Genomic DNA, 25,019 nt, shown 5'->3' on the forward strand with positions numbered 1-25,019 from the left:
TAACTGCCTGTTAACGGGCAGAAAATAGGATTATCCCCTTTTTGCCCTCAAGTGCAGGCTTCCCGAAGGCTCCGAAACCCGCCAGGTCAGCGAGGCGAGTATTGGGTCTGCGGGGGTCGGGGGGTGTAAAAGTGCGCTGTGAAGGTGAGTGATGGGCGCAAGTGTGGAGAGGTGAGTATCTGAGGTAAGTGCAAAGTGTTATTAAAAGTGCACTTACCTTTGTTTCTTCCTGCAGGCTTCAGTCGGTGTGTATGCAGAGAGTGTCACACCTCTGCGTTGGAGATGACAGATGGTCGTTGCATTCTCAGATCAACAACCATCTAATTTCTGCAAAAGAAAGAGGTTTGAATTCAAGACCTCATCAAACTACAGAGAATGCCACTGTTTGACAGCTTCACAGAGCTGTCAAACTATGACAATTCATCTGTCAAACATTTTTGACAGATGAAACGTCATACGTTGACGTTCTCTGCAACTGGCTTTCCCTTAATTGGCCTGCTAAGCCCGCTGGGCGGGCTTAACAAGATCAATCAAGGGAAAATAGCGAGGGTTGGCCAGAAGTTGTTGGAAGCGGTACTGAAACCCGACAAGTGGGAGTCCCGCCTCCAAAAGCTCCCCATTGGCAAAATCACCCCCCTTGTATTCAAGACTCATCCAACCTCTTTCTTTAGCAGAAATTAGATGGTTGTTGCATTGGAGAATGCAGCAGCCATCTGTGTTCTCTGCGGTAAAATGCGAGACTCTCCGCATCCCCAACTGTTGAAGCTTGCAGAAAGAAACAAAGGTAAGTAAACATTTTCTATCACTTTCCACTCCCCTCACATACTTACCTCTCCACAAGTGCACCCATCACTTACCTTCACAGCGCACTTTTGCATCCCTCCGACCCCCACAGACCCACTGCTAGCCTCGGTGACCCTGGCGGGGTTTCCAGACGACAGGAAGCCCGTGCCTCTCCTGGAAAAATGAGGATAATCCTCTGTTAACTACCTGTTAACAGGCAGTTAAGTGGATGTAATCCCCTTCCCACCTCCAGGAGACGGGACCTGGCGCGGGTCGGCTACCCGCCTCCTGGGAAGATGGCACGAAGGCGGGTTGGGGGCAGGATGGACACCCGCCCCCAGATTCTGCCATTTACCCAGCAGACCCGTCTCCCCAGGGCTGGCAAGATCGTGCCCAAGGTGTTTCAGAACGATATTTGATCTAGTAATAAAGTTGAGCTTTCTACTTGATTTCTTGCAATCCTGCATTTGTTGGTGTTCAAAAGTTGTATTTTTTTTTCTGTTTGAACGCAGAGATTTGGCAGAGAGATTTGAATCTTTCCAGACCTTCTGATAACATAAAAGATAGCAAATGACCTACATTAGATCTCACTCAAGAGGCAGCGTCCTGGGGAAAATTACATTTATCGGATTAAACCATGCAAGAGATCAAAAATAATGGCTGTCTCCAATATTTATTTTAAGTGGATGAGAGGATATAGAGCTGTGCAAAGTGAGCAGGTGGGGGCACAGTGTTGATGCTTTCTTCGTTTATTTGTAGCCATGGTTTTGAGTGCCACTACAATAAGTTCAGCAGCCTTTTAGCTCCGTACTTGCTTCATGTGCCGCATCAGGGCTGCCTGTGGTTGGAAATTATGGTTACCATTTGCATTTCGTGGAAAGCTATTGTTTAAATTTTCTTACAAATCCTTTTTTGCCCTCTCCTTCCCCAGCCAGTGTTTCGTTAACAGCTGATGTTACTTGTCAATTAGAGACAAGGCTTTTTATACACTTTTCATTCTTTTTTTTCCTAGCCCATATGGCAGCCTTATTTACCCCAGAATGGAGACAACATAGAGGTCGCTTTTTCCTATTCCCAAGTCCTCTGGCCTTGGTCTGGATTCCTAGCTATATCGATATCTGTCACCAAGAAAGCTGCATCATGGGAAGGCATTGCTCAGGGTCATGTGATGGTTACTGTTGCCTCACCAGCTGAAAATGATGTAAGTGTATCAGATGAATGGTTTCTCTTGTGCTTAGTGTGTTGTCTAACTGAAATATTGTAGGGAGTTGATGTATAGATTCAGGAAGTAATGTCCCATACTTATCTGTCAAAATTCACTGGTACAGCAGCAAAAATTAACCAGTGATGAGTGTCAAGTATTACACCAGTAAAAACTCTCCTCACAGGTGAGTGAGTGTATAACAAATACTTAAAGTTTCTCTATCCCCAAAGATCTCCTGAATAAGTTCAGTGATGTGGAAGGGAATGCCCTTGCCACTGGACTCCGTAACAATCTCGCACACTCTGGCTGTAATATGTACGATCTACAGGATGCGCTGCAGCAACTCTAAGGTTACTTTGACATTGCCTCCCTCCCCCTGTGACCAGTACCATCGAGAAGGACAAGAGCAGAAATGTTGTGGGAACTCCATTACCTCCAAGTCTTGACTTAGAATATTGGCCCAGTGACATATATCCAACACTATTGAGCTGCAGTAGTTCAAGGAGAATACTCATGCCACCACTACCTTAGGGCAACTAGAGATAGGCAATAAATGCAACCTTGCCAGCGTCACCCACGTCCCGAGAACAAAAATAAAAGCTGAAGGTGCTGACAGTTGTGCCGTATTACTTGATAATTTTGCAAAGTTTGCAAGGCAATTCATTCATTTTGTTGGGTTGCCTAGTAACTCCTAATAGGTTGTTGTGACACACATGCTGCAGACCAAATTTTAATCTCGACTTCCTGAGCTGGCGAGTTTGGTTTTCTGAAATGCCACCAGATGATATTTAAAATAGTGCCACACTCAACTGGGGAGGAGGAGCAGAGCACTTGCAAAATGTGCCATTGATCCTTACTTTGGCAATAGCAACATTTAGTGATTGAGAGCCAGGCATGGAAAGATTATATGCGACAATATGCGATAAAATCCATGGATTCAAACTCCATTCCTGTTTTTATGATCTGCAGATTTTTGTTATGCAAGCAAAATAATGCAAGAGAGTAGTAAGATGCTCCAAAGCTCATAACCCAGATTCAGCTCAGAGAGACTGCTTTGCACAGCAACCCCATTTTAGTACTTTTTTGTAAAACTAATTCCACGCTAAATACAAACATTTATACGCTTGAGAAATTTTCTCCCTCCCTCTGCTCACCCCCTCCAACATCACCATAGGTGGTGGAACACAAATTCAATGTATTTTTGATCAAATGTTTAATTGTTGAGAATTTGACCTATTTTGTTCAGTGGTTGAGCGAGTACCCTGTAGAATTTGTGCAAATGTGGCACAATGTCCTCTGTTTGTGTTTTGGTAGAGTCTCCCACAGAGGTTACTTCACGCCAGAGTAATTTGCTGTATGTGAAGCATTTTGAAACTCTAGATTTCTCCAAACCTATTTGTCCATATTGATGCTAATTTTTACATGGGGAACATAGGAACAGGAATAGGCCATTCAGCCGCTTGAGCCTGTTCTGCCATTTAATTCATGGCTGATTGCATCTCAACTCTATTTACCTGTCTTTGATGTGTATCCCTTGATGTCCTTACCTAATCACTATCTGTTGATCTCGGTCTTGAAAATTTCAATTGACCCAGCAGCCACAGCCTTTTGGGGAGAGAATTCCACATTTCCACAGCACAAAAGTGCTCTTGATTTCACTCCTGAATGGCCTTGCTGTAATTTTAAGATTGTGCCCCCTTGTTCTGGATTCCCCCACCAGAGGAAATAGCTTCTCTCTATCGAATCCTGTTATCGTTTCAAACACTTCAATTAGGTCATCCTCACCCATCTAAACTCAAAGGAATTCAAGTCAAGTTTGTGCAACGTGTTCTCATAATTTAACCCTTGAAGCTCCAGTATGTTTACAGTGGTTATGTGCTTGGCCTGTCTCTCTCTGTTGCCTGTGGAGCTTTGGTAGTCAAAGAGTTAACTGTATTCCACAGATTGCTACTTTGCTTGGTTTAGTTGGCAGTGCTTTCACTTCTGAATCAGAAGCTTGGGAGCTCTAACCTCACTCTAGATTTGAGCACAAAGTAGGCAGACATCATGTGCAGTACAGAGGGGGGTATGCTAGTGCCTGCGCTATCCTTCAGAGGAGACATTAAGCCAAGGTTCAGTCTTGCTGGTCGTGTGAACATTAAAGATCCTCTTGTACTGTTTGAAGAAGAGTAAGGAGTTCTGTGTTCTGCCAGCATTCTTTCTTCAACCAAAACCACCAAAAACATAATTTTGGTGGGATCTTGCTGAGTACAAAGTGGATGCTTGGTTTACCTACCTTACTCATTTTAGTTCAGAGTAATTTATTGCATGTGGAGCACTTTGAAATGTTTTTGACAGATGGGTTAAGTTATATAAATGCAATTTTTTGGCTTGCAAGTCAAATTTTTGGAAGAAAAATTCCATTCATTACCAGCCAAATAGTCACATTAGAGGAAGATAAGATTACATCGATTGCTTCTCTTTTTTTCTGAAACTTCCCAAATGAATTTGATGTGGGGCAGCTCTAATCCATTAGTACTGATGAGTTTGATGTAATTCCTGGCCATCTCTTCCCCACCTCCTCAAAATTCAAATCCACTGTAAAGCAGTGCCTGGGCTCTAAACCTTTGAAACAGGGTTGACTTCCTTCAGAGTCACACAACTTTCCATGTTGTCTTACCTAATCTCTCCCTAGCTGCTGAAGTGAAGATGGTTGACCCATGTGAAATAATGAGCCAATCTATGATTTTAAATTTTGGGAGTCATGGCTTTATGATATGGAAACGTAATGTTGCCATCCCCTTTTGATCTTGCTTGTGTCTCTTCAAAGCTGTTGCCAGCAAAAAATCTTTTAACCGAAGGAGAAATGTAACAAAAGAAAGAGGTGGACAGAAACAATGAGTAAACTAGATTAGAAACCAGAATGGAGAGCAACCAAAAATCAGTACTAAAGAACCAGAATGAAGGCAATAAATTCTTGTCCTAATCATTTGATTCATTTGATTACACTAATGGTCACAAAAATCCCTATGAGCTGGCTTTCTAATGTTTAGGAATTAATTTTCTAAAGCCAGCCCATGCAGATGGCCCAATCTGAAACTAGTGTCCTTTGGGAAACTGAAGTGGCTGTCATTTAGATCTGATCTTGCCATTTAGTACAATTTGTTGTGCAGGAACTACTTGGCAAAGTTGGAGATTATAGTTTCCAAATATTTTGGGTGCAGGATATACTTGGAACTTGAATAGTATTTGGTATTTTTATTTTGTTTGCTGAATAGCCTGAAATGAAAGTGTGCAGTGTTGGCCACCTGTGCAAGTGCTTGTGTCGTGCTAATCAGTCCTCTCTCTACCTCATCTTTCTTGATAAAGTCTAAAAATGGCAATGAAATGACATCAACCGTGAAGCTGCCAGTCAAGGTGAAGATCATTCCGACGCCACCTCGCAGTAAGAGAGTCCTGTGGGATCAGTACCATAACCTGCGCTACCCACCTGGTTACTTTCCGAGGGATAACCTGCGCATGAAAAATGATCCACTAGATTGGTGAGTTCCTGCAAGGGACTCCTGTTGAGCTGTGTTTATTCTCTTCACTGTTGCTGTGCTATATTTTGAGTGAGAAGCTCCAGTTATATTGAAGTGGCGTACGTCCTGATGGAAGCAGTAAGATGACTGTGCAGAAGGAGTTAAAGCAAATATATTCCTTGGTTTGCAAATTTTAAAATATACATGTGGACAGTGATACATTTGGAGCCAAACTCTGCATGGAAAAACAGGTTTTTCCTATACTGCCTATGTAGTTGAAAATATCCTAATAGTAAATAAAAAGGACATTTTAACTTGACAAGCTTGTCTCTTTGATTCTTCCATTGGAAGGAAATATCATTTAATCACAGAGCATGAACTTCTAATGTAGATTTGGCACAAAATATTGGCTATTTGGTACTTTATTTTGCAGACCTTAAACCCATTACCTTATTAAACCTTTCGGCAGATAGTGGTGGAGTGAATCTTTGTTACTCCCCAGCAGGGTAGAATCCACCTGGGAAAGGCAGACCTTAATTTAATCATACTAACATACATTTGGAGGTGATCTGTGAGGCTGATACAGGGAGCAATTTGCATTCTTTCATCAAGTGTTAGTGTACTGGCCTGACCACAGGGCAGTGAGGATATAAGCACTACCCTGCAGCAAACTGGTTAGGAGATGGAGATCATCAAGGTCCAACTGACAGATTCTGTACATGAAAGTTGAATGAATGGGGAAAGATGTTGATTTACCTTAATGTTGTATATTTTTTTATTATTGGATTTCAACTATGGCATACAGTGAAACCTGATTTTGAGAGATTTAAATGTGGAGGTGACAGATGGGCATGGATTTGGGAAGCAACAACATGTTTAAGGACATTGAAGAGGGAAGGGAGGTTAGAGATGGGGGTGATGGTTTGCAAGGACAGAGGGGTTGAGGGTAGGTTTTTTGAGGAGGTGTTGATGATGGCAACTTTGAAAGGGAGGGGGACAGCACCTGAGGAGAAGGAACCGTTTGAGTGCCAGCTTGCATCGGGGCCAGAAAGGGAAGTTGGGTAGCCAGCAATTTAGTAGTAATGGAGCCAAAGGAATAGGAGATGGATCCCATGGGTGAGATGAGCTCTGAGAGGGGAGATGGGACAGAAACTAGAAAAAACTCTCTGCTCATGGCTTGGACAGGGGGTACCATGGGAAGGAAGGGAAGAAGATTCTGAGCTCCTCGTACGTCGGAAATGAGGGTAGACTGAGCAGGGTGAAGGGTTTAAGGAGAAGGTTGGTCATGGAGAAAAAAAGCTGGAAGGTTATATTTGCTCTCCAGTGTGGTCCTAGCATAGTGGGTGCTTTTGGCAGAGGAAAGAGACGTCTGATGGCGCTTGTGATCCAGTCAGATATTGTGATGGTCACCAGGTTTATTTAGCTTATTGGTACCAATATGCTGTGTGAAAAATCACACTTAAGGGACCTTAACCACCACTATTCCACCACTATTCCAATCTATTATGTAGCTCAAAATGATCTCTCAAAACATAAACTAGTTTGAAAGTGCAATATCTATCGGTGTGCTGCTGCTTGTTTTTCATACTTGAAAATTTCACCCACCCACCATTATATTCTACTGACGATTAAAATGTCCCCAATATATTTACATTTGAGATATTATTTCAGAGATGAAAGAGACTATTCTAATGTGCATTTCTTACTCCTTTCCTTAGGAATGGTGACCATGTACACACCAACTTTAGGGATATGTACCAGCACTTGCGTAGCATGGGGTATTTTGTGGAGGTGCTCGGAGCACCCATCACCTGTTTTGATGCCAGCCAGTATGGTAGGTTTTGCATTAAACTTTTATCTGCTCAGAACCAAGTTTAATGGACTGTTGTAGAAGATTTGGGTTCAAATATAGCTCTCCTGAGCCCCAGTGTACATAGTTTTACAAATCAATCTCAAAGCCGCAGATGATGAGGATTATGCAAAATTTTAAATTGAGGTTTTCTTCTGCACAGGCACCTGCCAAATCCGAGAGTAGTGAAACTCGGAAGTTGCTGAAGGCCCTGGACTTCACCGAAGGCTGTTTCCCACCTGGTTCTTAATGCTCCCAAAGGCTTCCCCAGTCAGTTTCTTGATCCACAGGCTCTTAAATTTTGGTCAGGAGAGTGCCAGTACCGTGCCTTTCTATGGCTGTCTGTAAAATTACAAAAAAAAAGCAAGCTGGTCTTGTAGGCAACATGTGCTTTGCTTACCTGTACAGTTTTAAACCTGGTCTGAATTAAGGTGCTGGTGAGTGGACCGTGTGCTGACTAAAGGTAACTGGGCACTTCCTTCATTGGCAGGTGGCAGAGAGAGGCACAGTGCCAGCCTTTAAAACACATTCTTGATTAGAAGTGAAGTTCTGGTTAGCGGAGAAGCTGACAGGGGAAGCTTTCAGGGATGTCCAGCATGCAGGCTTTCATCTCACCTACTGTCATTGCTATCAACTTAGTCTACCAAATGACACCTGGTTTGGAACTTGTTAGTACAACAGCGTCTTATGGTACATTTTGAGGGGTGTTAATTATGTACACTAAAGTTGGAATGTGTATTTTTTTTTAAAATGTTCGTCCAACACTGTTGCTTTCCCCCTCCACCCCCCCCCACCCCCCGCGCCTCAAACCACGATCTACAGGAGTGATTAGGCCAATAGTGATGCTATCTTATAACTGTCCTGCACACTGCTTGGGAAGTGGGGCCAAGCTGCAGACAGTGGAATGTGTGGCTGCAGTTTGCTTAGCCTGTCAGTTTTCAGAAGATAGCGAAAGTATCAGAGTGCCTTTCTTGGGCAGTGGTTTAGTAGAGTTGCAGTATCAACATTCCAATTGCCAGGATTAATTGAGGCAGCCTGTACTAGGTATGTTTTGGGGATTCACTTTTTTGAGGAGTGATCTAATAGAGGACTTTAACATTATGAAGGGGTTTCATAGGTAGACATAGAGATGATGTTTCCACTAGTGGGGAAGTCCAAAACTAGGGGTCATAAATATAATATAGTTGCTAATAAATTCAATAAGGAATTCAGGAGAAACTTCTTTACCCAGAGAGTGGTTAGAATGTGGAACCTGCATGGAGTGGTTGAAGTAAACAGCATAGATGCATTTATGGGGAAGCTTGATAAGCACATGAGGGAGCAAGGAATAGAAGGAAATGCTGATGGGATTCGATGAAGTAGGGTGGATGGAGGCTCGTGTAGAGCATAAACACCAGCATGGACCTTGTTGGGCCGAATGGCCTATTTATGTGCTGTAAATTCTAAGTAACTTTTTTGATTGGGTCACTGAACAAAATAGAACAATCTCACTAAATAAACATCAGTCTCTCATTGAATTTCCACATGCAGATGAACGTATGTCATTTTTTCAACGTATTTCAACCTTCAGATGCAGAGATCCCTCCTGTCCACCTGTGTTTCTTCTTCTCACCTGGAGTGCTTATGTTTTATTTCCTTGCACCATAATTAGTTTCCTTTTGCTGCCGTCTTCAAAGGAAATTGGTTGTAATAACCAGAATGAGGCCTTTTTGCAGTGCGTGCTTGGGTGAGAAAAACATTAGTACATGCCTACGATGTAAACTTTTGAAGGGTTAGGTTAGCAGGTGAACTACATTCAAAGGTTGAAGACAACCATATACAAAGTAAACAATATTGCATTTATTTTGCTTGGAAGCATTTGATGCTAGGCCTTTCCAAGGTGCAATGTTCCTATGAATATTCTTGGTCTACTTTATGAAACTATTTTTTGAGGTTTTGACTAACTTTGCAGCCAAGAGCATACCCCAGCTCTAATACTCCCAGGATTTGAGCTGGCTTGAAAGGCAGTGCTGTGGTTAACTGCATTTTAGGCCAATTGAATATAGCCATTGGAACTGTTGAGATATGCTGTCATCTATGTATTGATGTTTGCTTTTTTTTCCCTGCAGGTACCCTGCTAATGGTAGACAGCGAGGAAGAATACTTTCCTGAGGAAATTACTAAACTGAGGCGCGATGTTGATAATGGCCTTTCTGTAATAGTCTATAGTGATTGGTACAACACATCTGTAATGAGAAAAGTGAAATTCTATGATGAAAACACAAGGTATAAACATAATGGGGTCGATTTTCTGCCAGCCGTCGGGTGGCTTTCCCGGGGGCCGAAAATCGCAGAAAAAGTGGGTCGCGACCCCCCCCCCCCCCCCCCACCCACCTGATTCCCCACCCCGTCCGACTTTCGGACCGCCGTTTCTCGGCGACCCGCTTCAGTCCCGGCCGCCGCTGGTGGGACTGGTCGTCGGCACACTAATGACCAATAATTACCTTGTTGAAGTAGATTTTCCGGGGCCGTTGCGAATTTGGGGCTTTCCCCACCTGAAACACGCCTGTGGGGAACCCCGCTGATGAGACCTGGCGTGAAGCTTGCCGGCTTGCTTGCTGTCAGCTGCAGGTCAATCGGAGAAGCTGCAATTTAAAGGGACAGCACTTGTATGTTGAAGGACCTTGTTGTTGGAGGTTTGGGGCTACTTCTTCAAGGCTTAGGCACAGCTGTGGAAGTTTGGAGCCGCACACACATCTCCAATGCGATCTCCTGGGAAGCCCCTCTCGCGACCCTCACTCAGCGCTTCCTCAGCGGAGGCATCTACGAGAAGCATGGGACGCCTTTTTTTCCTTCCCTTCTTGCCATTAGAGGATCTCCAGCAGCAGAGGCGGCAGCAGCAGAACCAGGAACAGCAAGATGAGCACCAGGAGCACCAGGCTGCTGCTCACTCACCTGAAGCTGCACAGGCCAGAAGGGGCCAGTGCTTGGAAGTGGCTTGAGAGCACTTTGCTGCGCTTTAGGGGGCCATGGGGACCCGTTTCTGCACTGGCAGTCCTACTCAGAAGGACTTCCATGAAGATCTGGTTTCTCTGTTCAACAGATGGCCAACGCTCCTCGAGATGTCATTCTCTTATGAGCACTCACCATGTTTTCCATACCCTGGCGAGTTATCTCCTCCATGGAGGTTGCCAGCCTTTCCATGGTGATGCGTTCATGCGCCAATGACTCCACAAAGGCTCTGCTCATGGTCGCTATAGACTCCTCTATTCGCTCCACACTCGCAGCGACCCTGGAGACAAAACCTGCCAGAGACTCCTGTATCTGTGCATGGCGATCCATCACCTCTTCTCTTGCAGATGGACCCAGAGGCAGAGGGTCGACATGCAGCGCAGCTGAGCTGAGCTGGCAGAGTCCTGCGCCCTCCGACGAGGACTCTCCACTGCTGCCCCTGTCTTCAGAATCTGCTGAGGCTCACTTGTGAGCTGTGAAACACCAGGTGACAACACTACTCTATGTCCCGAAGGTCCCCCCGAGGTGTGAGTGTCTGCGCTGGTGCTGGGTGCGCTTACTTCTGCTGACGCTGCGCCTTCAGAGGTTGGAGCTTCCTCTGAGGAGTCTGGCTGCACAGCCTCTTCCTCCTCCACAGTGAGGACGGGGGCTCTGGATGGTACTGTGGGGGAGTAAAGGAAGGAGTTAGAGATGTCATGCCAAGGTTCTTCTAGTGACTCCCAGCGAGTTGGCATCTGCTGACACCTGCATCCATGCAGCATTGGTCTCAGTGGGAGGCCTCTTCCTCCCTGACCTAGGGAAGAGGACCTCCCTGTGGGCCCTAACCCCATCCAATAATGCCTGCAGTGAAGCCTCGTCTAATTTGGAGGCAGCTCGGGGTCTGGCACTGGCCACAGCTGCTGCAGGCTCCTCTGCCATTCTGTATGGTTCGTTTGGAAGCCTTCAGAGGATGCAGTGCTTGCTGCTATGGACCTTGAAAGCACCACGAATGATGAGATCATACTGTGGGGATTTCTGACTCGAATTGGACAATTAGCAAGGCTTCCCACATGCTGGGAATTAATTGGCCGCTTGAGGGAAAATTGCATGGAGCTGGCTGACACTTTTTTATGTGTATCAGAAACCCCACATTCGGGGAAACCTGACCATTTCCCACACAAGTCGAAAATCGGGGCCAATGTCTTTGGCTTTGTAAATGTGCAGGTATTGTCATTTATTTGATCTTGCTTCTTCTTTGGGACAACATTTCTTTTTCGGAAAATATATTAACAATTTAGGTAGAACACTAATGTATGTCTTCCCTTTTCAAGTGCGACTGAACCCTTTTTTTTGTAACTCCAGCATTTCTATTTTTAAGGCTGACGAAAGGCCATTTGGCCAATCAACACTTGTCCCTTCAATACCCGAATACTGCCATTATAGTATCCAACTGCATTGGCGATGCCCTAAAGTTTTTGTTTCTACTATGTTGCTTGTCTGATAATCCCAATAATTTAACTGAGTGAAAACATTCTTCCTCATTTATCTCTAAACTTTATAATTTTCATTAAAGGTCCCTGGTCCTATAATCTGACTTACTCTGAAGTAATGTCTGGGTTTACCTAATGTATCAATATTGTTTTATGTTGTTAACAGGGACGAGGCTTTCCTCTTCACCTGAGAGTTGAAGCCATTAAAAACTCTAGTGCTGCGATGCTCCTTGCTGGCCTCAATGTTAAATCTTCGAGCACAATTGATTTTTATTTGGAACTTGAATGGATGAGAGACTGCTTGCTTTTGATGAGATTTTTCCTCATTCTTGGTGTATTTCAACCTGCACATACAAAGCCCCTCATCCAGCCCGATAATTTCTCTGTTGCCTTTTTGTGTGGCGTAGAGTTTTCAACGGTGCCTTGCATCAACGCGGTCTCTAGACTTGAGATGTAATTGAGTGTGGCCCTTATGTACAGCATTATTGAAGTGACCACCTAACCAATATAGTAGCAAACTCTCAATAGGATAGTGTGTCTTTCCTGGTCATTTGGGGTATATTCATTTTTGTGAGGCAGAACTACATTCAAGAAATGTGGAAGATCATAGTAACTGCCCTAGTATTTTATTTATAACACTTAACATATTTTGAACGCCATTATAATTGGTTCTTTTTAGCTCAAGAAAGGTTCTTAGATTGATTTCCTAGCTGTGCTCATATACTTTTGTTTCATCAACAATCCATTTATTTGCACTCTTAATGTAAAAATCACCTCTACGACACTTCACAGAATAAGTGTTAGGATGGAGAAATGATCATTTTCCAATGTGCTTCCTTTCAACTCAACTAATGTTTTTGTCACAAATTGGCCAAGTCTGCTTCTTTAAAAAAAGGAAAAGCACCATGTGTGGTACTAGGCTAATTTGATCAGGAGGTGCTAAGTTTGATTCCAGACATGTACTAAGTCAGTTAAATCTCATTGGGGTATGACAATGTGGCCTTGACCTGGGCAACAATCAGCCAATCTTCTATTCACCATTCCGGTAACCCTAGCTGCTGTATGTGTGAATGTTGAGTGCAAACAGGATCAGGTTCAGCTGTGATGCCATATGTGATTGAATGGTCTGCTAATTTTTGAATGGCCACCTGGGGGGAAGGTACTGGATGCTAAAGGACTGGTGGCACCTTTTAAGGAGCAGTCACTACCTTAAAGAGAAAGGTGACCATATTTGAGTTGGGGGAATATAAAGCCATCCTTGAAGTACCTTTTCAATTCAACAAACTAATCCATATCAATAAAATCTAATTGTGGTTCTTCCGTGCTTGTCCTTTGGCCTGTAGGCAGTGGTGGATGCCGGACACTGGAGGGGCGAACATTCCAGCACTCAATGACCTGTTATCAGTATGGGGCATGGCTTTCGGTGACGGCTTGTATGAAGGAGATTTCAGCATGGCAAACCATGACAGTAAGTCTCTAACTGCATTGCCTTGAGCTGGCTATATTATAGCAGTTAATGTTTTTGTGCGTGATTTTACAAATATGTTCCAATATGAAAAGTCTTTTTATGGATATGCTATAAGTTTCCAGCAATATAGTTTCATGGGTAATGTCTTTTGATGTTGAATGAGTATATATAAATTTTATAAATACTCTTGCCCTCTTGTTTCCCCTTTCCAACCCCTACGCCCAAGGAAACCAACATATTTTTGCCATTGTATTCATAGTGAAAGAAACTTGCCAAAATCCTAAAGTTATGGACATTGATTTGGTGCTGACTTTATGGACACCACAATGTTGGGGCAGTGTGATTCATTCCCTAATGTTCAGAGATTAGTACTGGTGACTGTGTAAGACCACAAATTCTTGGGCATGCACCTTCAGCACAAAAAGCCATGACATCATCTGAGCAGCTTCCATTCGGGCTGGTGCTTGAAATGTCCTATATTTCTCTGTTATCAATATATTCTGGTACAAGATGAGGATTTTTAGTTTCAGTCCACAAACTGCTTTATGTGGAATTTCACAGTACAAATTACAGAAATACTCTGCAATAAAAACAAAATGCTTTTGTTTTCCTTTCAGTGTATTATGCTTCAGGGAGCAGTATTGCTAAGTTTCCAGAGGATGGACTTGTTCTTGCTCAAACTCTAAAGGACCAAGGTAGGAACTATAGTTTATCGATTGTATTTTACTCTTTTCCTACACAGTTTGAACTGGTTTGTTGGTTATGTTTTTTTTAATTGTTTTTGCACATTGCAACGGTGATGGTGAAGGGAATCTTGATTTCTGGGGATCAAAAAGCATCTAAGTATCTATATATGCAACATTTCACCAATATTACCTGAAAAAAGGATCCTAACCTCCTTGTTCGCCTGCATTGCCCAACATTTTCCCAGCTAAAAGGGTAAAAGGGCAAGCAAGCGACATATTTCCAAGCTACTACCACTGTTGAGCAATGCAATCTGGGATAATCTTTATTCCGCTTCCTCAAATAGGGACATGTTCTGCTCAGTGCCCTCCTGTCAGAGATGTTCAGCTGCAGGAGCATTTTGTCTTTCGCAAACCAGTTCCTAACTTTCCATTTCACATTTACAAAATGTTATCTATTAAGAGTGTAATGGCAGAAATGAGGAATTAAAATGTTGAGGGTGTGATTGCATGTTAGAGTTGCATATATTATTTTGATGGTTTAAGCCTGGGGCATGAAAGTAATCAGTTATCTACCTTACAATACACAAATGTCATTGTTGCTTTGCACTGAGCACTCTTCTAGTGCTGGGATTAAAATTTTATCAGTCATCAAGCAAGTTTGCCCAGTTGAGAATTGCATCAGCTTTTATCCCATTAAAACTCAGCTATTTTTGGCCATTGTTCAACTCGAAGAAAAATTGCTCAACCTATAATTTGGACTATTGTGTATTGCTGTTAGAACCTCCTGAGGACTCGAGACTAATTTGTGTTGCAACCAAAAATAATCCAGCATCAGAGTTTTGTTATCTCCAATAGACATGCTCCCTTTTATCTATCTGCAGTTACTGAATATAATTTTAGATGAGTTCCATGAGCAAATTGATGGCTTGTTCTACAACCAGATTGTTATTCTTTGTTGATTATTCTATGAAAAATATTTGAGACTTCAGATTTAGAAAGTTTTTGACTAGAGTTGAGCTTGGTTTATTCTTCCTGATTGCGCTACTGGCAGAAGCAATGATGCTGCTTGGTGTCTGTAGATCATTACAGAGGGAACTGATGGTTCAGTGGGAAAAGCACTGTGTGGTGTGGCAATGGGCCATTCAGATCAGGAAGGCCCCTGTGTCAGTCCCTGGTGTGTTACGTGATCTTAGCTAGTGGGTTGCTACATTTAGCCTCAACATTGTGTGTTCCTGTTCCTAATCATTATCCTATGCTGGAAATGAATGTGTCTGGTCATTTGAGTGAGGACAGCATTGGGGTTGGTTGTGTTGGCCCCTTTGGCTGATTTTTCTTTATTACCATCCTGACTGCTTTATGAAGAATGGAACTTGGGTGAAGTACTGGAAGACCAGTGCAGAAGAAAACAATGGCAGAGATAACTGATATAACACCCTTCATATAGAACTTCTTGAGGCTCATTAAAAAGGTAGAGAAGGACACTGAACAGGAGTGGGGAGAAGCTAGAGGCAGATCAAAGAGATGGGTTTTCAAGAGGCCTTTGAAGGAAGAGAGAAGTAGAAATAGTGGAAGAGAGTGTGGCCATTTGAGAGCGTCCACAAAGCTGCTCTTGAGGTGATGAAGGTGTGGATTATGATTTCAGCAGCAGAGCGAGAAAGAGGCACAAGTCCATAATATTTCAGAGGTGGAAAATTGCAATCTTGGCAACTGACCAGATGTGGGGTAAGGACGACAGCTTGGGGTTGAGCACAACAGCAAGGATAAAACACCATCTGGTTCAACAGGAATTTGGTGGACCTTGAACCCACTAGAGGCTTGATTTCAAGCTCCAAATGAGAGACTTTGTCTAAGAGTGCACTCTGGCTGTGGAGTTTTGGATCAACTGAGGTTTGTAAGGAACGGAAGAGATTGAGGCGATTCGAGAGCTTGATAACACTCTTGCCTCCAGGTGCCAAACAAACCAGAGACAATGCAATAGAACTGTTGCTGTGAAATTTGATTGGCATAAATGATTAAGCTCTGCTTATTTTGGTTACCACGACTGTGCTGTTATTTCTCAAGTGGGATTTTTTAGTAGCACCATATGAAGGGGGTATCAGTGGAGGTAACTTGTCTTCAGCATGTCAGGGGAACCTTAGTTTTTCATTGACATTTGAGTAAGCCCCACTCCAGCTATTTTGGCACTGAGTTTAACAATGAGTCAGATTAATTTGAAATGAAAGTAACTACCCTGAAGGCACTGCTAACTTGTTCTGATTCAGCTTTGCCAGGAAATGTAGTCAGTAAGTCAATACTGGAGAAATGATGTCCAAAATAAACCAACTGTAAGACTTGTCACAGTATGGTTTTGTTGTAAGTGAATTGGTCCTTTGTTGAGACCTTTAATATTTTAAAGTTCAGCAGTTCCTTTGGCTCAGTCACCTTGTCTGTTATCTCCTGTGGTTAGATTACAGGAGGCCCTCGATTAAACATTCATTACTAATGGCTCAATTTGTGAAGTAGAAAGTGTATGAAAGATGCCTTGCTTAAACTTGCATTGCTTTTATATAACTCCTAAAGGCGGTCTTATAGTTAGACTGGAGTGCAAATATATAGGGGGGCTGTTTAAAGTGTAAGGATTAATACTTGTTCTGTGTGTAGCAAGACATACTGGAAGTAAGTTCTCAAATAATGATGGATTTACATTTCTAGAGTTTATAATATATTAGAATTCTGCAGTTTCTCTTTGCTGTACATCCTCTGCTGTAGATACAGAGGGGGTGCTCATGTCAGTGATTTTCTTACAGGTGAAGAGAATAAAATTGCCACAAAGGAAATGTAAATTGGACAGTTTACTCAATTTTGAAACGGATTTAATTTACTTCTAGTTTCCTGGGTAGTTCATGCTATTGTCACTAACCAGTATTTCTTTTTCATATTAAGTGGAATGTACAAGTTTAGTTCTGCTCATTTTAAAGAATTTGGCATCTTCAAGCCAGCAAATCTTAATCTTGGCTTTGTGTCTTGCAGGACTAGAAGTTTTAAAACAAGAGACGATTGTAGTTGAAAATGTCCCTATTCTCGGATTGTACCAGACGCCATCTGATGGTGGTGGGCGGATTGTCTTGTATGGAGATTCCAATTGCCTGGATGATAGTCACAGGCAAAAAGGTAAAATAAAATGTGTTTGGCTTGTGTTGTATTTCTATAAGTATTTCTACGTAAGTGGCCTTGCATTGAGATGTTTGCAATATTCCACTGTCAAAAATGCAGTCAAGTAAATATGTTCTTGAAATAGTGTCTTAAGAACATACGCCTGGTATCACAACTGGTGACAGATTACTAATCTCCTGACCAGAATGCTGCTGGTCGAGTCTCCAGCGTCCCAACTTGCTCAAAGCCTGTTTTCCATGTGTGTGTCTTGACTGTACCACTGGATGGCAGTGCAGCATTCTGGAATAGTATTCAGACATAGCTGACCACTTCCTGCAGATCGTGTCTGGCTTTAACGGTGGTGGTCATCTGCAGACCTAAACTGACCCCACTTTCTGGATAATGCAGTGAGTGACTAGGAATAGGTTAAAGAAAAATAATACTCTAGAATTGTTGTCTTATAATCTATATTTTAACTGTCACTTGTAATGATTACATCAGTCCTGTGTAGGCATCGCTATGCATTAACTGCATTGAGTATTCCGGCTATTGACATTCACAATGGGTATAACAAATGGAATGAAAACTAACAAAACTACCCAGCTAACTCCATAAAAATATTGTATTTGTTTTTAAATGCAGAAAGTTGTAATTACAGATGGTAATTAGAATTCAGATAATGGTTAATAACAGCTGAGGTCCAGCTCCTGTTTGATGTTGTTTGAATGCGTCAGTTAATTGCTGTTTTGCAATAATTTGCAGTATTTATTGTTCTATATATAAACAACTGAATTCCTCAATTACAATCCAATCTGTAATTAGTACCAGTCTGTGGTTCATTTGAATTTTATGGGTGTACTGCAAATTTGACTTGCAAAATTCTGACTTCCATCTGTATAATTTTAAGTCTTGCATTTAGCTCGCATCCATAGCATATTGCACATCAAAAATCTCCAGGGTGTGGAAAATGCCCATAAGATGTAATCTGAAAGATCTCTGGGTCAAAAAATAAATGGCTGAAATCTTCCATTGATAAACCACAAACCATTGTCTGTTAAACAAACCATGCTGATTTGCTTAAATGTCTCATTAGCTAAAAGCCATACCACATTTTTGAAAAACAGATCACTGTGTGTTTTCTCACACATTTGCCTTCCCTCAGATGCAATAAAGGCTTGGAAAAAGTCACCAGTTAACAACCAGCTGCGACCACAAAAGGACCCAGTGAAATCACGAACAAATTTTCCAGCTTTTTGAGCGATGTTGGTTCGTCACCTAACTGACTATATAAACGGGGGGGAAAATTAACAAACAGAAAATTAAATAGTTCACAAAAAAATAAAGTACCCACAAAATTGCCATCTTCTGTTAGAAATTCATCCAATAAGCTTTGCTCCGGGGAGGGGGTGGGAAGAGTCCAGGGGACTTCAGTTTTGCTCCTTTTTCTAGAGTTTGCCTTGTTCCGAATTCCTGTCGGCGTTGAGTGATCAGAGTACTATCTCCCAGCAGGATGCAAACCTCATAAAACTTTCCAGAGAAACACTGGCTGCAACTCTGTATTTGACTCAGTCAAACCTGGAAATATGCCCCATTCAGCACGCTCATTGACTTAAGGAAACTACTAGGCACTTGGTCTGAGTATTGAACAAGGCTTTAATCAACTGGTTTTCAACATGGAGATCTAGTTGTGTCCTTCACTAGTTCCTGTTAAAGAATGTCCTGAGCAAGCTGGGCCCATGCCCGAGTACTTATACTCTCCCTGGACAGCGCCACCAGCAGGCCGCCCAGTATCATTTCATAAGTCATTTCCACATGAATGACAAGATTCATGTCACTCATTCTTTTGATGCTTGTAATATCTGACTAGTTTAATCTTATCTAGTAACTGCTGCAATCTTTTCCAGTCTGGAAGAGTAGGACACTAAAAAGATCACCGATCTAGATCCAATTGGAAGCATACAGAGCTGGACAGACTGGCAATAGAATGGATTAGAGAAAATACAAATAAGGAAAGTAGCTTTGGAGAACAAGTGCAAGGGGAAATATTAATTACAAAATTAATCAGACCCAGTCAAGCATTCAAAGCAGAAAGAAATTTGAAAACGGCAGGAGGCAAAGGTATTGTACATCAGAATATTGAAGTGGGGAAGAATAACAGTCTGGAAATATACAGAGACCACATGTTAAGTTTAGGTTAATGGTGATGTAGCCAATTTGAGTACAATTTATTATTGAAGCTTTCAGTGTGTTAAATTATTTCAGAATGTTTTGTAATTATGGTTATTAGTTGTTGCTATTGATGTTATAAGTGCTGGGAGATGGGGCCAAGACTAACCTCGCTGATGGCCTGTTTCCACCCCATACACCCCACCCTAGCAGACAGTCAGAATCAATCATCACATGTCAATAAATCAGATATTAATTTTAATTAACTGTAGTGAACACTGCACCTTAGCCTAAATTTATATAGAAATATTTAATTTTTGTGTGCTTATAATTTTATTTGTCACTATGTAAACTTGTACATCTATGTCTAAATCTAATATTTTAAAAATATATATAGACTCAGAATGATACAGGACAGAAAGAGGCTATTGAGTAGAATGGGCCTATATTCTCTGGAGTTCATTAGAATGAGAGGTGATCTCATTAAAACGCATAAAAATTCTAGAGGGCTTGACCGGATAGATGTTGAGAGGCTGTTTCCCCTGGCTGGGGAGTCTAGAACCAGGGGTCATAGTCTCAGAATAAGGGGTCGGCCATTTAGGACTGAGATGAGGAGAAATTTCTTCACTCAGAGGGTGGTGAATCTTTGGAACTCTCTACCCCAGAGGGCTGTGGAGGCTCAGTCGTTGAGTATATTCAAGACTGAGATTGATTAGATTTTTGGATATTTAGGAAATCAAGGGATATGGGGATAGGGCAGGAAAGTGGAGTTGAGGTAGAAGATCAGCCATGATCTCATTGAATGGTGGAGTAGGCTCGAGGGGCCAAATGGCCTACTCCTGCTCCTATTTCTTATGTTCTTGTGTTCATTTGGCCCATTGTGCGTGTGCTGGCTCTTTGAAAGAGCTATCCACTAGTCCCACTCACCTGCCCTTTCCCCATAGCTCTGCATATTTTTCCCCTTCAAATATGTATCCAATCCCTTTTGAAAGTTATTGAATCTGCTTCCACCACCTTTTCAGACAGTGCATTCTAGATCACAACAACTTGCTGCGTAAAAAAATGTTTCCTCTTTTGCCAGTTGCTTTGTGTCTGTACCCTCTGCTTACTGACCTTTTCTGTCACTAGTGTCCTATGGTTACTGACTCTTCTGTCACTGGAACAGTTTCTCCTTGTTTAGTCTTTGTTTACTCTATCAAAACCCTTCATGATTTTGAACACTTCTATTACATCTCTTACTCTTCTCTGCTCCAAGGGGAACAACCCCAGATTCTCCAGTCTCTCCACATAACTGAAGTCTTTCATCCTGGGTACCATTGTAGTAAATCTCCTCTACACCCTCTCCAAGGCCTTCACATCCGTCCTAAACTGTCGTGCCCAGAATTGGACAGAATACTCCAGCTGGGGCCTAACCAGTGATTTATAAAGGTTTAGCATAACCCCCTTGCTTTTGTACTCTATGCCTCTGAAATATGAATGCATACACATATCTGAGTTATACAAAATACCTACGTGTAAATACCTAGCACAGATACTGCTGTATATCTATCTATATCTATATATATATATATATATATATATATATATATATATATATAAAAGGATACTTCTGTCTGTCATTCCGTCTGTCTGTCTGTCTTGAATTAACTCTCAAGTTATAGAGCGTACCTACACGTGCGTTATGTCGAAAGAAAGCTGACGATTCCAGAACCGTCCTAAGCGTATTTACGTTTCGGCTGGACAAAAATTGTTCGCGCGTTATGCAAAAAACCTTCAAAATTAAACTCATTATCTGCTAAGTAGCATTGATTGACTGACGTCAAGGTCGACCAATCCTGTGCCGGCACGATTGACCAATCCTACAGTTCAGTCGCCTGATGGTTGGCCAATCGCTGCGTCTGTGGGCGGGACTAATCGTTTTCATCTCAGGGATCTGGCAGCCATTGCCTCAAGCTAAAAACCCCATTTACTTCCAGCTCAAAATCTGCTAATCCAGCTTCGAAAAAGTTAGTATCTCTTTTAAAAATAACATAAGATTTACGAAAAACGTTTTATAAGTACTTTCACTTTCATCTTTCAAGGTATTAAAAGGTAGAAATGTTGCCCAGCAGCAGATTGAGAGAGGGACACAGAGACAGGGCCCAAAAGCCTGGGACTCGATTTAAAATGTTGCCCGGCAGCAGATTCACAGAGGGACACAGAGAGGCCCCAAAGCCTGGGACTCGATTTAAACCGCCCGGCCCAAAACAGCCCTGGCAAAGTCGGGCTCCCCCAGCTAGTAGATTATACAGTGTATGTACTGTGTGTTTATATAGTATAACACTGCTGTCATTATAAAACCATGTCTTCTCTCACTAAGAAAATGTCACCAGAGGTTCTTTAGTTAACATGTATTTAGCTGATTATTGCTGCAAACAGAGACCCTTGGTCCATTTGAAGAATTTGATGTAGGATTTTTATTTTGTTGGGAGAAAATTATAGAACTCATAATTTATCCCTATGCAAAAATGAGGTACAGTAATGAGGTGCGGTTCTCTGTGCAGTCAGTGAATCTGTTCCACAAGCTAAGCCCCACCTCAACTGGAGTGCCGGGTGCGTTACTGAGCTCATCACATCTGTATGTCCCATTAGACGTCTAGAGAACAGGTGTTAGGTTGCGGGTGGATGGAAAGTACAACAACAGTCTGCTGCTCAGCCAGTTGAAAATAGTGGCCCTGCTTGGGCCATAGGTTTGTTCGTCCATCTCCAAGAGCTTTTAATCCCTTTTTTGCATAGTATGGATTGCTGCCAACTTTGAATACTCTGTTAAGATAATACAATGTTACTCTTTGTATGGGTTAGTGACCAGTGGAAAGCTCTGGTACAAGAGGGTCCGTTTATTGGGCCCTTAATAGCATTTTATTTTCTTGGTGGCTTTTTTGCACTTTGTCACCTGAATGATTGATTGCTAGATTTTGGACTTTTTGGGGTTTGTAACATTGACTACACATTTGTCCTTTGTCCCCAGACTGCTTCTGGTTGCTTGATGCTCTCCTTCAGTACACCTCATATGGGGTGATGCCCCCAAGCCTAAGCCACTCTGAAAATAGGCAGCAACCTCCTTCTGGGACGGACCACCCCCTACCAGAAAGGATGGAAGGTAAGGCTGTTTGTAAAGTAGTGACTCAAATAAAACTGGACTATGGAGATGTTCTGTCGTAAAGTCCCTTCAGTGTTCCATCTGCAAACGTGATTCATCCTTTATCTGATTATAGGCTTTACTCTGGGATTTGTCCATTTTGCAAAATGGTCATTTTCAATTATTGATGCTATTAAATGTAAAACTGAAATTTTATGAAAATGAGAAGCTTTAGATCAGGACTGCAGTATTCCCAAAAACATTTATTAACTTGTCTTGAAATATTTTCTAAATGTGGAATTTCCTGATGTGCAGTACATACATGATGTCAGAAATTGCAGTATCTCATCGGTGTCACACTTATTTTCCATTATTTGTTGGCTCTACACTCGTTGAGTATATTCAAGGCTGCGCTGGATAGATTTTTGAAATCTAAGGGAATCCAGGGATATGGGGATCGGGCCAGATAGTGGAGTTGAGACCGAAGATCTGCCATAATCTTATTGAATGGCAGAGCAGGCTTGAGGGGCCGTATGGCCTAACTCTGCTCCTGCTCCTATTTATGTTCTTGCATAAATGCAAAACTTGTTAATTTTTGATGACTGAACTTTAATTGGTGATACATTTTAATTGGTGACGAACTCCTGATGACAGAATTTATACCACTGTCTGTCATTGTATTTTAATTTATCAATTATGAATTGTACAAAGAGTTCAACAGACAATTTATTCCAACACACAACTTCATGCAAACATGCTCCATCTCCCCCTGCTGGTTTAGACATAAATTGCACGTTGGGCTCTTTGAAAAGCTGGAACACTGAACTGTTTCTTTTCTCAAGTAAAATTAGTTACTTTCATTTGTATACACGAATGTGAGTTGGTACTATTTACTTTTGTATAACTTGTATGTTATTTAAATTATTTTATCGAGATGAATTTACGAACACCCCAAAATATTTAAAGTTTTATTCTAAAATCCAGGATATAGCCTTCAGAACATCATTTGATTCTGATTTTGTTTTATCCAAATTCTTAGGCAACCACTTGTATCGATTTTCCAAGGTTCTTGAACCGCACCTTGCAGATCCCAAGCCGCGTCCTCTGCCAGCATGTCCTCACTTATCCTGGGCCAAACCGCAACCTCTAAATGAGACGGCACCAAGGTTAGTGTGTGACAGCAGATATCTACATCTTGGTTCATATCAATCTGTCTTTGTACAAATGATAATGAGGTGGCTCAACAAAACACTAGCTACTTTATATTAAAAAAAAAAGTCCAAAGTGAAGCAGGTATTTAAATTTCACTCAACCGTAACCTTCAGTTCTACGGTTCTTATTTAGAGGAGAGCGTCTCAGCCATTCACAGGGTAGAGAGGAGAACGTCTCAGCCATTCACAGGGTAGAGAGGAGAGCGTCTCAGCCGTTCACAGGGTAGAGAGGAGAGCGTCTCAGCCATTCACAGGGTAGAGAGGAGAACGTCTCAGCCATTCACAGGGTAGAGAGGAGAGCGTCTCAGCCATTCACAGGGTAGAGAGGAGAGCGTCTCAGCCATTCACAGGGTAGAGAGGAGAACGTCTCAGCCATTCACAGGGTAGAGAGGAGAACGTCTCAGCCATTCACAGGGTAGAGAGGAGAACGTCTCAGCCATTCACAGGGTAGAGAGGAGAGCGTCTCAGCCATTCACAGGGTAGAGAGGAGAGCGTCTTAGCCATTCACAGGGTAGAGAGGAGAGCGTCTCAGCCATTCACAGGGTAGAGAGGAGAGCGTCTCAGCCATTCACAGGGTAGAGAGGAGAGCGTCTCAGCCATTCACAGGGTAGAGAGGAGAACGTCTCAGCCATTCACAGGGTAGAGAGGAGAAAAATGTAGACACAAAACAGAAGAGAAGGGGGAATAAAAGTTGGGGAACAGGTGGGCAAAGTTCCAAAGAAGGGTTTTGCAAAGAGTTTGGTAAGTAGGGAGAGAGTTGGCAAGCGAGGGCTTTTCAGGGATCCTTCCGGTGTGATAGCAAAAAGAACAGGTGTTGATGGTGGAACAGTGGAAGTCGGGAATGAGGCGTGCCAGAGAATGTGAAGTTGAGAAATCTGGTAAGGTGTGGTGAGCCCATGGAGAGATTAGGGTGACGGTCTTCTGTGGCAAGAGACGGAAGCGGAGTTTAGCGGGGAATTGGAAATGGGAGTGTGTGACTTTGTGCTGGAGAGTACACGTGCTGTGATGTCCTGGTGAGGTGGCGGTGTAGCCAGCTAGGACAATATTGGAGAATTACAGCATTAAGATGGTGATGGTAGGAGTATCGGAGGGGTAAGGGTGGAAGCAGACAGTACTTCGGAAGTGACAGAAAGAAGTGTTGGTACCAAATCAGATATGATGAAAGAAGCTAAGCTTGGAATCAAGCAGGTCGCCAAGGCTTCCAAACTAGCAGGCTATGCCTGAGGTAGCAACTGGGGCTGATGGTGTCTGAGGCAGAGGGATGTAGATGCTGGTACAAGCCAGAGGTTAGTTTTGGTTTTACCCACCACTGGAAGAAATTGACTCATCTTAATGTCAAGATAGAGTAGTGACAGAGTTGGCATTGATGGTATAGGCAGAGAGCTAAATCTGGGTGTTTCCAATCGGGTTTCCGTCCGCATCACCGTCACGGCCTTAACCAA

The 25,019-nt window shown here is 42.4% G+C and overlaps 1 protein-coding gene across 2 annotated transcripts in view; it reads left to right on the forward strand.

Moving 5' to 3' along the window:
• The window catches only part of mbtps1 (membrane-bound transcription factor peptidase, site 1), a 188,768-nt gene that overhangs the window by 157,743 nt on the left and 6,006 nt on the right, over positions 1-25,019 (forward strand). For both annotated transcript variants that reach the window (XM_085991177.1, XM_085991178.1), the window contains exons 13-21: positions 1,796-1,984; positions 5,336-5,508; positions 7,206-7,321; positions 9,445-9,601; positions 13,140-13,264; positions 13,882-13,959; positions 16,960-17,100; positions 22,256-22,387; positions 23,406-23,532. In XM_085991177.1, coding sequence (XP_085847303.1) covers positions 1,796-1,984; positions 5,336-5,508; positions 7,206-7,321; positions 9,445-9,601; positions 13,140-13,264; positions 13,882-13,959; positions 16,960-17,100; positions 22,256-22,387; positions 23,406-23,532 — 1,238 coding nt within the window. The remainder of the gene's footprint in view (positions 1-1,795; positions 1,985-5,335; positions 5,509-7,205; positions 7,322-9,444; positions 9,602-13,139; positions 13,265-13,881; positions 13,960-16,959; positions 17,101-22,255; positions 22,388-23,405; positions 23,533-25,019) is intronic.

Source organism: Somniosus microcephalus, chromosome 6, assembly GCF_052327205.1.
Source record: "Somniosus microcephalus isolate GS21.2 chromosome 6, FLI_Smic_1.0, whole genome shotgun sequence".
NCBI lineage: Eukaryota > Metazoa > Chordata > Chondrichthyes > Squaliformes > Somniosidae > Somniosus > Somniosus microcephalus.